General features: G+C 38.2%; 1 protein-coding gene across 1 annotated transcript; it reads right to left on the bottom strand.

Annotated features, from left to right (window-relative positions):
- Positions 1-472: 472 nt before the first annotated feature.
- kif25 (kinesin family member 25) lies at positions 473-13,293 on the bottom strand. Its single transcript, XM_036582678.1, has 15 exons — positions 12,952-13,293; positions 12,651-12,716; positions 11,061-11,183; positions 10,813-10,948; positions 9,000-9,103; positions 7,465-7,547; positions 7,268-7,307; positions 7,094-7,161; positions 6,889-6,963; positions 6,345-6,488; positions 5,928-6,104; positions 5,191-5,345; positions 3,966-4,190; positions 2,480-2,635; positions 473-1,115 (listed from the first exon to the last, which is right to left on the bottom strand). The coding sequence occupies exons 1-15, from the start codon at positions 13,018-13,020 to the stop codon at positions 964-966; spliced, it is 1,773 nt and encodes a 590-aa protein (XP_036438571.1). The 5' UTR covers positions 13,021-13,293; the 3' UTR covers positions 473-963.
- Positions 13,294-13,653: the final 360 nt, after the last annotated feature.

Below are 13,653 nucleotides of genomic sequence, written 5' to 3'. Positions count from 1 at the left end.
GAAACATAGGGCTGGACAATATAACAGCATATACCTTTATCGTAATAAATGATGTCACAGTATGCTTTTCTAAACATAGAAAGGTGTAACACAGTATACCAAACATTGAACAAAAATCAGTGTTCACAGTTTTTATTATTTCTTTTTTTTAATTATTTGTTAAAAACTAAGAACTATTGTTTTTTTTTCTCTTTTCCAACTGATCAGATGTCAGAAAAAATAAATATTGTAAAGTATCATCTATTGTGAAAATTTCTTAAAGTATCCCAATATTATATTTTTGCCATATCACCCAAATTTAAGCAGACATGTTACTGCTAAGACCTACCATTGAGAAGACTGGCATCACCAGTGTTATCCACAAAAGGCTGAAGTGCCTGCAAGGTTTCATTCCATTAAAGCAGGAGCACAACGCAAATAACTAACCAACAGTACGAAGACCAACAGATCGAACAAGTTAAATCAGGTGATTGCAATGAATTTCAGTGAAAAGACTGGTGACTTCAGGGTCTATATCTTCCCAAGATTAGGCATGAACTGTAAACATCTTGTTGAATAAAGATGCGCATTCTGGTGTATTCTGGTGTAATCTGGCCTCTCACTGTTACACAAGCCAGTCAGACAAGCACCAAAAGCACCATCTGCTGCACCCAAACTCAATTATAAGCAGGTGTAACATGTTGGTTCAAGTACGCAGTATTCAGCTTGAAATCATCACACTAAAAACACACCACGCATACAGGACTTACATGCAACACTATTCACTCTTCAGTTAATGTTTTACACCATCACAGTTAACAAGATGCAATGTCTTGTGTTCAGCATGTGATCCATCACTCTGTAGTCTCATGACCAGAACTCCTATCACGAAAACTCACACACAGGCCAGTCACTTAAGCTGTAAAACCCTTCCTTTCTGTCAGATTTTATGGTGTGGCCTCTTTCACTGATCTCTCTGCTGGTTTACTTCATCTTTATTCCAGTGTTTTTCCTGCGTGGCGGGTCTCTCTGGATCTGTCGGGCTCTGGAGCCAAAGCCCAGAGACTGCAGAGACTCAGTCAGAAAGCGCTGAGTGGGAGACACACACAGCATCACCAGCAGCTTAGCGTCCCCTCCTAGGTGACAAGAGAAAAAGACAGATTTTAGTGGAGACGCAGTAAAAGCCTTTTCAGCCCTTTCAACCTTAAAACTTAAAGCCTGACACTGTTCTATCACAAGTTTATCTCTGTCCAATGGAAGAACAGGTGGGTAGGAATTTGGTGTATTTCACAGCTAATTCAATGAGCTGTTGTTCTTCAAATTTCTTTTCAACATATATTCGGAACCTAGAACTACGTTAACAGCCCCTTAGTATTAAAATGTGAACTGTCTGCTGTTTGAAATTGAATATGCGGATTGAATGTACAAATTCTTATAAAGCATACTAATGCAAAACTGAAGTGGTACAATTTACCATTCACTTAAGAAACTGGACTAAACAAAGACATTTACAAGTTGTATAAAAGTCTAGTACATTTATAGTCCTGTTTACAGACAATGCCAGCTTAGTCTGACTTTACACTCGAAATGCCCTCTTCATGACACTCCTGAGTTTAACCACATGTGAGTTTCCCACTGTTGAAAATATCAGCATTCCATTTTTTCCCCTCTTTCCATCTAAATATCTCATGATATCTCTTTCTAACAAAATGCTTAATCTGAGATGTTACCTCCTCCCCTGAACAGTGTGGGTCTTTTTTACATTTTGTGACTCATGCTTGTTTTGTTGTCATTATGCTGTCATCACACAAAATATTTTGAAAACTCAGTGTAAGGAATAGTCAGTATCAGCCTGGTCCATGTTTTAATCACACTAAGCTTAGCATATAGTCACTGTTGGCAAACAAAACCTTATAACTCCATTTTTGTCATTTTTTGAATATTATTTGCTTATTTGCTTGACTAAAACAGTGTCAAAATTCATGATATATAGGAATGAACCAACATGACTTAGGCTAAAATCTTGTTAGATTGACTTACATTGAAAGTTAAAAAGTTTTTTCTTTCTCCTGTAAAGTTACTATTAGAAACATATGAGACATGATGATATTTTGCGTGCCCTTGGTCAAATGTTTTGTTGATGTTTTAAGTGAAAATAAGTTCACATATTATCTACACATAACATACTTCTGCATATTTTAATGCACAATTACTGTATTTTTGCTGAATTTAACATATTGAGAGAAATAATATAACACAACATATGGTATTTGCAAACATTATGGCACATTTAACATTTTATGGTTTATTGTTTTAAAATTTAAACTCTTTTAAGACTAAAGACTTTTGAATATGGCTGTATATCATCACTGTCGTGTTTAACAGATGTAGAAAAATAAAAATCTATATAAATGTGGATATATATACTATTTTTGGACAGCAACAATATTTTTTATGACAGGCCTCCAAGTCATGTGTTTAGCACTGCATTTGTGCTCACCTATCGAGTCCTGCAGAAGGTGGGTGAGTTTGCTGTTGCGGTAGGGAACATGTGGCCTCTGCTCTGCCAGAGCTCCCAGCACATCAGATAAAGCAGAGAGACTGCGGTTTATACAGGAGTTCTCCCACAGAGCTGCACCACTCACCCCTGACATGCCTATAACACAATCACATGTACTGTAGATTTAGTATCACACAAATCTACACCTTTTAGATCTATAAGTGCAGGAAAAAAATGTAAAACATATTACATGTACAAACAATGCTGCTCAGGAAGAAAATGGTTTTGATTTTGATTTTTTTTTGACACTGTATGACATATAGTTATCTATAAAAATGCAAAAAAGGACATACAAATTTCAGGGTACAACATGGCTCCTGCTACTGTTTTAAGCTTTGTGACACACTTTTGCAGACAACAATATGTCATACAGTGTCAGACACCACATAAGCCTATTTGAATTTACTTAACAACACTGATCTGGTTTTAGACGAGTCTGTAATAATTTAGGTACGCAGTTTGCACAATGCTAATTGTATAAGCTTCCATTATTGTTTATGTTCTTTTGCCTTGGAGAGCTCCTGCACCAAAATTAAAGAAGCAAACTGCTGGCCAGCTGTCAAGGCGTGTCCATTAAAGTCCCAGGGAACACTGTGTAAAATATTACAAATGTCTGACTGTAAAATTGAGCATTGTATTAAACATTCAGCAAAGTTGGAATGAAAAAAACAAAATAGAGGCTTAAAATCAAGGCTTACAAATCGCTTACGAGACCTAGCGTGGAGAACTGTCTGGGTGTGGTCAAAATATTCAGATATTTTCTGAATTTATTCAGTTTTTATTCAGACTCACTAAAAACATTATCCGGCAATATGTGGCAACATCTTAAAGAAGGTAAGACTCACTTTACTGCTGAATGTGAATCCAGTGGCCGTGGCCGGCTGAATGAACCGACAGGCAGCAGGCACACAGATGAGCTAGGCCTGAAAGCTAACTTATGCTCGCTAGGTTAGCTTTCACTTGGTTGTTAGTTTCCCTGCTTTTTCTGACTTGAATAGAGAGAGATTATAGAGGAACACAGCTTTGTTAGGGTGGTCTGGGCAGGAGGAGCCACATCAGACTTACGATTGGTGAGGATCCTGCTTAAGTAAGGGACTGCCCAGTTTACACCAAAAGAAGAGAATTTTGGCAAAGTTCATCGGCCATTTAGTGAATATTGGAAAGTTATTCACAGGACATACTTTGCTGTAACTGTGTGTGCACTAGATAACTGTTTCTTTCATATTGGATGGAGTAGGTTCTAAAAGAAAAACGCAACCAATTTCGCAAAGAGTATGTGAATGTGTGTGTGTGCGTGTGCACGCTCGTGTGTGCATCTGATGTGTGTGCATGTATATTGTGTGCCTAAACGGCAAGATTAATCTACTGTGAAAGAAAACCTGCTTTACATAAAGAATTGAATTGATGAATCTGTCTCCTTGCTTACCCACACACTCGCTGCCAGCCAGGTCAACCAGCTGCAGCTTTGTTCTGATGGGCGTCTGGGAAATGCTGGGCCGAGGGGAGGGGCATGGTGATTGGCAGGGTGAGTGGTATGGGGAGGACGCAGGGCTAGAGGGACGGGAGGAGGCGGCCCTGCGGCAGCGTGGACTCCACCACTCCTTCTGAGAGCCACGGTGGACATTCTGTCTCCCACTCTGCAACCTGCGAGCTGCAATACACATACAAAGACACAATCAGTGAAGAGACACACAGAGCATTACACAATCATATCAGTTATAGCACCCATTCCAGTTCTAATGGTAATAACTGCAGATTTACACACTACTTTGTATTTCTGCTATCCTTTGTAATTCTCACAAATTCATTTTTTCTGTTATGTGGGGTCAGTATATTCATTTGTATTGAGTAGTGAACAATGTAAATGCTCATGAAATTCATTTTTGTAAAACTGCTAGACTGAGAAAACAGTTCATGATTCACATGTGTCAGTTTCACATAAAAAAGAACTGTGTTGAACATATTTTATTCATGAGCAAATAATTGACACATTGGGAACCAGTTTCTCAAGTCAGTGTGAAAATAAAAATCAAATCAAGTCAAAATCTGATCAAATTGAGCCACTTCTGCTGCCCAGATTCATGCTTCTCCTCTAACAGACAGATGATCTTGACTTCTTCACCTCATCATGCAGCCAGCTATGAAACCAATTATGAAGAATTTCTAAGAGAAAACTACTGGAGTGCAGCTTAAACTTTTCTTTTTTAACAGTAGAGGCCTGATAAAGGATTGTTCATGCATGTGAATGTGTAGATAGCTTATTCTAGAGCTGTGTGAGAAATGAAGCTGTCTTTAGAAGACTGTTAGAGTGTGTGGTATTTCAGATAAGGCTTTCCTGAACTGACTGAAGTGCTGTAACTGTGTGTGCACTAGATAACTGTTTCTTTCATATTGGATGGAGTAGGTTCTAAAAGAAAAGCGCAACCAATTTCGCAAAGAGTATGTGAATGTGTGTGTGTGCGTGTGCGTGCTCGTGTGTGCATCTGATGTCAGTGAGAGAAAGAGACACTCGATTAGACCTGGTTTCATGGCAATGACGGTCTCGGAGAGTGTGTGTGAGAGACAGAGTGTTCCTATTATACCTACTATAAGGATACTGACCCTTCTTGAGGGTGTGTGTGTGTGTGTGTGCGTGTGTTAAACAGCCATACCCAGTGCCAGAGCATTGGGGCTTTTGGAGGTGACGGTGAGGGTGACAATGAGGTGGGATCTTGAGGAGTCTCTGTGCACCAGTGTGGGGCTGTGAGCCCTCAACCTCAACACTGCACTGATCAACTGCATCACCTCCGCACAGCTTTCAACCGACCTGACACAAAACACACATGCACACACACCCTCAGCTATAATTAAACACAATAAGTTTAGCAACCTTGTTAAAATACTCAATGTACACATACAGACATATGCAAAGGTTTTGGCACACCTTGTCAAATTACATGTAAAGTAAGAGGAAATAAGTTAACACATCTTCTGTAGAGAACACACCGCTGCACATCGTAATGCACAATTACTGTTCATTTACTGGATTAAACATACTGAAAAAAAAAACATAAAATGGCACATTTGGAATAAAAATGACTCATGGAATAATATTTGATCTTTGTTTTGCTTGGCACCAACAACCTACTACTCACAGTGATTATTATTATTAATAATAATAGATTAAATTATTTTTTGAACATGTGTATATTATCAGGTGACACTGCTTCATAAACACAATAAGTGATTCAAAGTGATACAATGATTTTACCATCATTAACCCCTCCATTTTAAAATGTCCAGTGTAATTTGCCAAAGTCACTAAAGGTATCACCAGTGAGACGTCAGGTTTGTTAGGGTTAGAAGTGTGAGCAGAGGTTGAATGATGTTGGCTGGCAGCATTACTCACTCGTGTGTAAGACAGGGCACTTCACTGGTGCCTGTGCTGGTTGTGATGACTTCTCTTTTCACCCCCACTGTGGCTCCCTCCTCATCTTTGGCCAAGAGGTCTAGCAGCTCATTATTATAAACCTCCACTACAGACATCTCCACTGTGTGACTCTCTGCAGGCTTCTCTGAGATCAACCTGACAAATAAACACATGTACCAGCAGACATTCAAAGATATCCTGATATATACAACGGCCATTCAAAAAATTTCCAGTATTTAGGGAACAAGGCAAGATAAATGAGGAATAACAAATAGATAGATATTGCAGAAGATAACTAATATACTGTAATTATTGATATAAAATGCACTGAATGCTATGCTTTAGGCCACTTGGCCTCGCAGTAAAGCAGAAGTGATGTACTTTCTAATGCCTTACTTGAATAACTCATTTGCTGCTTTGGGGATGATGCCCTGCTCTGAGTCGTGTACAGGGACTGTAAGGTCCTCAGGTTGGGATCCAATCATCGTATATGTCTTTCCACTGCCTGTCTGCCCATAGGCCATGATGCACACATTATACCTGAACATGAGGGGGAGTAAGACCATTACATCAGAACATCTCAACACCAACAGAACAGACCAGCTAACTCTGTGAAATCTGCCCACTATAGAGAGAGGTAATTAACACTGGAGAGTTGTCACAATTACTTGACCCAAGCTTGATTACTCAATTTAAAAAAAGAGCCACATAATTGCCAATAATTAGTTGGGAACTTTTATGATGACTATGCCTACTTCAAGTTTTCCAGCTGGTTATCCTTTTTAATATAAAAAAGATACTTCCCAGTTTATCTTTCCAAGTTTATTTTTATTGTTTGGTCTTTTTAAAAATCTATTTATTGTCAAAGTACTTTTAAAATAATTTCTATACTACTACTATACTTCTATACTATAAAGTATTCAGCCAAAACTACACTCACCCATCCAAGAGAGAGGTTAAAAGGGGTTTCACCTCTTCAAACACAACATCCTGGGTGTCCTCGGGACCATGAACTCTGTATATTAAATCACCATAGTGACACACAGTAAAACACCCCTCCTCAAGCTTTGCAGTAATGCAGTGCATATCTATTATTCCATAAAGCCATTCAAATTTATCCAGAACAGATGAACTTGCCAAAGTACCTCTCAAACTCAAACATTTTGTTCACCACTGGACTCCCAGGTTTGGCGCAGTTCACAAGAACAGAATCCTGATAAACAAGTGCAACATAATTAAATCACAAAGCAGGTCAATAGTGGCCACGGTACTTTTATAGATCACATAAGATCACATATTAGAATAATCAATTCACTCACATCACTGAAAGCCTGCACCACCACCTCTGATGATGAGGACCTTGAACAGTAAAGCATGATTTAATACATGCTCTAGCTCCTCTGCACACTAAGCACAATTACATTCCCGTAAATACTGTTTGGTGAAAGTGGTAACAGAAATTACATCTGCACTGATAAAAAAGCGCAACTGCACAAAGATTTAAAGTGGGTCTTACCCGTTAGTTGATTGACCTTGACTGTAGTCAAAAGGCAGGATGGGGCGTACCCTGCAGTGCACTCTGATATTACCCCTCAACTCCTGACAAAAAAAGAAATTGAAGCGTTTAAAAAGGGTGAACTGTTTTTAAAGCACATCAAGATAAATTCTAACCTTCTCATTCCAAAGATCCAGTATACTAGAAGTTTTTTCCCCCATTTATAGCAGCTATAATACCAAAGCACACTCACTTTTATATTATTTTATATTTGTAGTAAATTAAGCTTTGATTAGTATAATAGATTCCTGCTTTACAAAACACAGTCATTCAAGATTTTTGTTTATTTTGTTAATTGTAGAATATTTAGGAGTGACAGTAGATAATCTATGAATTTTGCTATAATATTGTTTTTATTTATTTTTAATGGATTTCATCTATACTGGACTTTGGAATCAGGTGCATGAAACCTGCAAGATTTTGAAAAATTAACATATTCATTATTGTCAGGATAACATATCCAAATGAAACACTAAACATTCCCTGTGTTTCAAAGACACAGAAATTCCTTGTATTTCTGAAACACAGAAATGTTTTTCTGTCAGTGACATTAATATAAATATATAAAAAGCCCATGAAATGTATGTAAGATGTGTAATATTACATATAAATCTATGGAATACATAATAGCTTTTGTGATGTTTTCTTACTTTTTTATCCATGATCTTGATTGTTTCAACAATTTGTTCATTTTAAATACATTAATGTAAATCTGCATATATATGCTTTGTGTTAAAAAGCTCTTTGTTTATTATCAAATATCAAAATACTTAGGAAAATTATTTAATATTTCAGGAGCTATTCATGCAGAAGTCCAGGTAGTTCCAAGAGTTCAGAAAGCATTCCATGCAACTGTACATACAGTACACAGAAAAAAATTAAATGTTTGCTTTGTGTCTTGTTATGTTGGTAATAATAAATATGTTCATTTTTCAAAAACTGTCACATTTCATGAGCCTCTCTCTCACATTTCAAGTCTAAATGTCTAGTATACTGGACACTAAATATTATATGTTTCTCAGTAAACAAAAAAGAATTCATGCATTATGTTATTTAGTAAACAGAAAACATTTGTTTTTAGAGTATCCAGTCTGGAGATTGAGGAAGCTAAGGGTCCTACTGGTGGGCCCACACTTCAGTTCCTCACTTCATATACGCACAACTAACATATTAGTTTTATAGCTTTTTAGTTTTTATAGCTTTATAGCAGTAGTTACAGTAATACGACTGTGGTTCAAGGGGTGAAAATGTGTGAAATGTACAAAAATTAGTATTCTAACCCTTCATAACAGAAGTTATGAAAAGCATTATCTAAACAGCAGCTGTGTCTTTTTATTTATATTTATGTCATCTACTGCAGTACCAGAGCCATGCCCCATACAGCCCGTACCATAAAGTTATCTCATTCTATGTCATGGTTAAATGGTGAGTTAACTGCAATGTAGTCATTTGTTTATGTCTCAAAACATGATTAGCTCCTTGAGTCAGGCACTTACAACCAGCGTATTGTGTAGCAGCCTCCTCCTCATCCTTTCTGTTCTGCACCTCTCCTTCTCCTCCTGTAGGCAGCGCTCCAGAACAGCCACCTGAGTGTGGAGCTCTATAAGAGCCAAATACACAATAAACATACTTATACCTACAATCCATGACTTGAAGTGAGCTGTCAAATTTTATCAAAATCCATCTTATACTACATCATGATAAAATCAGAATATGAACTCTTCATCTTAATCAGAGAATAAAGACAAATCATGAGCCACAATACTCATCAGAGATCTGCTTGTACTCATTTGGCTCAATGTCAGTCTGAAGCTGAGATTAGATTCCTGACAAGTCTCTCAGCACCATGCTGTGCTATGTAAAACTGATTGTTCTATAAGACCATGGATTTGCCCAGTAATCCTTCCCTGGTCTTCTGTAACTGACTGCAACTGCATGTTTAAAACCATTCAGAATTGTTGAGCCGTACAACCAATAGCTTTATAAACAGGGATGCGCCAATATGGGAATTGTGGGCTGTTGCCAATACCTGATATATTTCATGTATGTATCTGATGCCAATACATAAACATTTATAAAATATAGATTAGATCCACTTGGATCACTATTCCAGAGAAATGTAGTGCTATTTGTAGAGGGTTATAAATAAAGTAAAATGAATAAACTACAGATATATATAAATCATCAAATCGGCTGAAATATATATATACAAGCATCTGCGCAGCACAGATAAGCAATTATCTGCCAATACCGGTATGATTCTGATATCATTGTGCATCCCTATTTGTAACCTGTGGTGACAAATATTAAAGTTTAATTGCAAAATTTCCAGTTTATTAGGTACACTTGCCTTGTACTCAAACTCACTGGACATTTTATCAAAAACACCCACCATATAGGGGCACTTTGTAGATTTAAAATTACAGTATGTAGGCCAATCAATGGAATGGATCACAACAGGACCATCTCATATATTATTTGGGTAGTGGACCATTCTTAGCACAATAGTAAAACTAAAATTGTACTGACATGTTAGTGTCTGGTGCTTGTATGAGTGTATCGGGTGAAGCAGCGTTGCTGGCATTTTTAAACAGCCCAGTGTAACTGCTGGGTTGAGACCAGTGTGTCTATCAAAAATACCCAGCCAGCAGTGGTCCTACAGCAGTGGTCCTACAGTGACAAACTACCCACTGATAAAAGGCTAGGGTCGAAAAAGATGTGAGCTGTTGTCTCACAGTGTATTAACCAGAGGGTGAAGAGCTCAGGCTCATTGCAGTAAGTGAAAGATGACTCAGAGCTTTGCATCTGTGTGCATGTGGGTGACAGGATAATAACCACAAGTCTTGTGGGAGCTTGTCACCATGGAGTCCAGGTGACGCATAGGACACATGACCTTGCTGACAGCAGCTTTAGCAGGGCTAGGGGGAGGGGGACAGGAGGGATTAGTTCTGAAACACCCTTCTTAGCTTCTGTCACAACACACCACTGACTGTACATAACACTGTGGATTGATATGAGTGAGGTGGAGTGAGAGAGATGACCAGATGGAAGGACAGTAGTGGAGAGTGGTTTTGAGATTTAAAGAAGAGAGTATTAGGGGGTCCAAGGGTCCTGACCAAGCAAAGCAGGTGACCTGGCCATAAGGTATAATCCAATCATACTAAGTACTCTGTGTATATTTTGACTGAAAAGTCATAGTAAACATGTCCTGTTTTACAATGTACACCAGTGTTGATGCAGAAGTAACACACTGGATAAAACATCAAAGATGTGAAGGTCAATAAATAATTTATTGCTTTAAAAACTCACTCTGGATGTCATCACTCTGGTAAACCTGGACAGCTGTGCTAGACACTTGCTCCAACAGCTGCTTGCTCTGCTTCTCCAGTTCTGTGGCAAAGCTCACGTATACAGCAAAAACATCTCGCAAATCCTGTTTCAGAGTCTGAAAACAGCATTAGAATAGCAACTCCCTTAAAATTACTGACATGCCACACAATCATGATGAGCAAAATGAATTTTACAAGAAGGTTCAGTTCTTTGTTTTGTGGCCTTACCTGCACTTCCAAGAGGAGTACGGCAAGGGCAGTGCGAGTCCGTTTTTGCACATTTCCCTGGTGTTGACAGCGCCTTTTTGCTGATATTTCCTCCTCTTGATCCCGCCGAAGTTTCCCCATGCACTTGAAAAAGTTAAGATGTATGTCATTGCTAACTAGGTGATACTGGAACAACCCAAAAAAAAGGCACAAAAACTGGCATTGTTGCATTATCGTGACAATTTAAATATATTTTAATCCACCAAATGTCCAAAAGTTTGTAGACACCTGCTTATCAGTGTTTTTTCCACAAATCAAGGGTATTAATTGGTAGTTTGTCCCACTCTGCTGCAGTATCAGCCTCTACTCTTCTGGGAAAACTTTACACTATATGCTAGATTAACACTAGATGAACATTTCTGAGGATTTAATTGTATTCAGCCACACAAGCATTAGTGAGGTCAATTGCTGATGTTGGATGATCAGTTCTGTATCACAAATGCCACTCCAACTCATCCCAAACATATTGGATGGAGCTCCATCACTCCAGAGAACACAGTTTTATTGCTCACCAGAGCAATACTGGAGGGCTTTATAACCTTTACGCTGAAGGCTGGCATCGTGACCTTAGGCTCATGTGCAGCTTCAGAGCATCCCATTCAAGTAAGTCTTACCTATTGAGAATACAAGTTGTGTGTGTGCACACCTGCATCTGCAAAGTGTGCACCCTAAGGTAGCTGAATTCACTAATTAGTCTGAACGTATAATAAACCTGAGATTTTAGCTCTGAATCAGAGCCTTTGGTATCAAGCCCTCAGGTTTAACCTGAAAATCCATTCATTCTGTCGGTAAGGAAATCAAGTACCATTGAACACCTGTCGTCTGGGGGCAAACCTCTTAACTCTGAGTGAAACCATCTGTCGGAAACAAATCCTTAACTCTAACACATACAGAGTCCGTCTCCAGTTTACAGATGGAGATAAAATATCCAGTTAAAGGAATTATTAGCTAAGCTATGGAGAGCCGGGGAACTGTGCCTTTTTATGTTTTTGTGTTTTTATTTCAACAGAAACACTAAAGGAAACACTAAAGGAACTTCTACATCTTATAAGGATCATACAGTAAATTTGGATAATTATACAGGACACTACACAAGTATTACATATTACAATAAGAGAGTGTCACTGGGATTTTATATTATATTTACTTTATAACATTTTTATAAGCCTGCTATAGAAATAATCAGCTGTTTTTGTATTTGCCCTAGGAAAAAAAGTTCACGTCTTTCCATTTAGCCATATTTTTCTATTAACAAACTGATAAAACAACAACAACAACAACAAACAGCAGCAGAGCTGAAAGAAGGTAATCATATCAATCATAAGCGTAAAACTGTCACGTTGGTCAGTTGTACTGATTTAGCTGAGTGTCAGTCACTGGGAAGATATTTTAAGATGGGAAGGAAATTTGGTTACAAATAACAAATAAATTTCATTAAAACAACTAAATTTAATTAAATCCCGTCATGTCTGTTATAAAAACATAGTAAGCTAAGCGTTTTATTCAGTCCTACATCCACTTTCTACATAACTACATCACTTAGGTTTTTACCTCAGCAAGTCTCAGGTGAAGAAGAGCGTTTTCTGTCTCCAGCTCCAGTATCCGCTCCTCTTTACTCTGTTAAACAACAGTAATAACAGAATATGGATATAATTCAATTGGAACAAAAAGGAAAACGCGTTTGAATGAGTTTAAATACAGATATTTATCATTCATGTTACCACAGACATTGTCCACTGGGAACACGACGGTCATTGTGGATGTGGTGTCTGAGTAACTAACTTTACTGTCCTCTGGGACAGGTTGCTTTGCTAACGCTAGATGTTGTACAGCCTCTCGAAAAGTCACTTACCCGAAGTTTGTGCTCTAGAAGGTGCACTTGATGAGCAAAAATCTGGTCTCTGTTAATAAAAAGCGGCATCTTATAAGGCTGTTTGTGGAGAAAGTAAAGTCATTCCGCTATTCCTCGGGTCCAGTGCTGGAGTCTAATCCGATTAGCCGCCTTCTCACGGGCAGTCCGACGCTCACTAGCCTATTTGGCCGGTGGGGCAAAACACCGGCTCTGACCCTTCTGTTCTGCTGTCTGTCTGTCTTTTTATTGGTCATTATGGCAAATCCAGCTTTAGCCCTGTTTGCCCATGCAGATATATAGACTACAGTGTCTGAGATAAAGTCAGAGCCCACACTGTACATAGTTACAGGGTACACAGCCGATGTACATTTATTTCAGCTCTGTGGCCTGCCACACACAATAAACTGATATCTGTGTTACTCTTTATAGTTTGGCGCCACCTACTGTCTGTTTATCTCTCTCGCTCGCTCTCATCAACCCAGGGCCGCTTCTCTACAAACGGTCTGGAATGTATTACATTTACGAAACTAAATTAATTCAGTTTTTATTATTATTCTTGCACATTGCATAATATCATTAAGGTGGAAATGACTCTAATGATTATGCTACCGTTCTAAAGTTTGAATCCACTTTTAATAATACAGTACTAATGTACTAAAGTAATCATTCGCCAAAAGTATTTTAAGATGTTTTATAATTTAA

This window comes from Colossoma macropomum, unplaced genomic scaffold (genome assembly GCF_904425465.1).
Source record: "Colossoma macropomum unplaced genomic scaffold, Colossoma_macropomum, whole genome shotgun sequence".
In the NCBI taxonomy this organism is placed as follows: Eukaryota; Metazoa; Chordata; class Actinopteri; order Characiformes; family Serrasalmidae; genus Colossoma; species Colossoma macropomum.
Note: the sequence above shows the minus strand (reverse complement) of the source record. Positions and strands in the feature narration are given on the sequence as shown.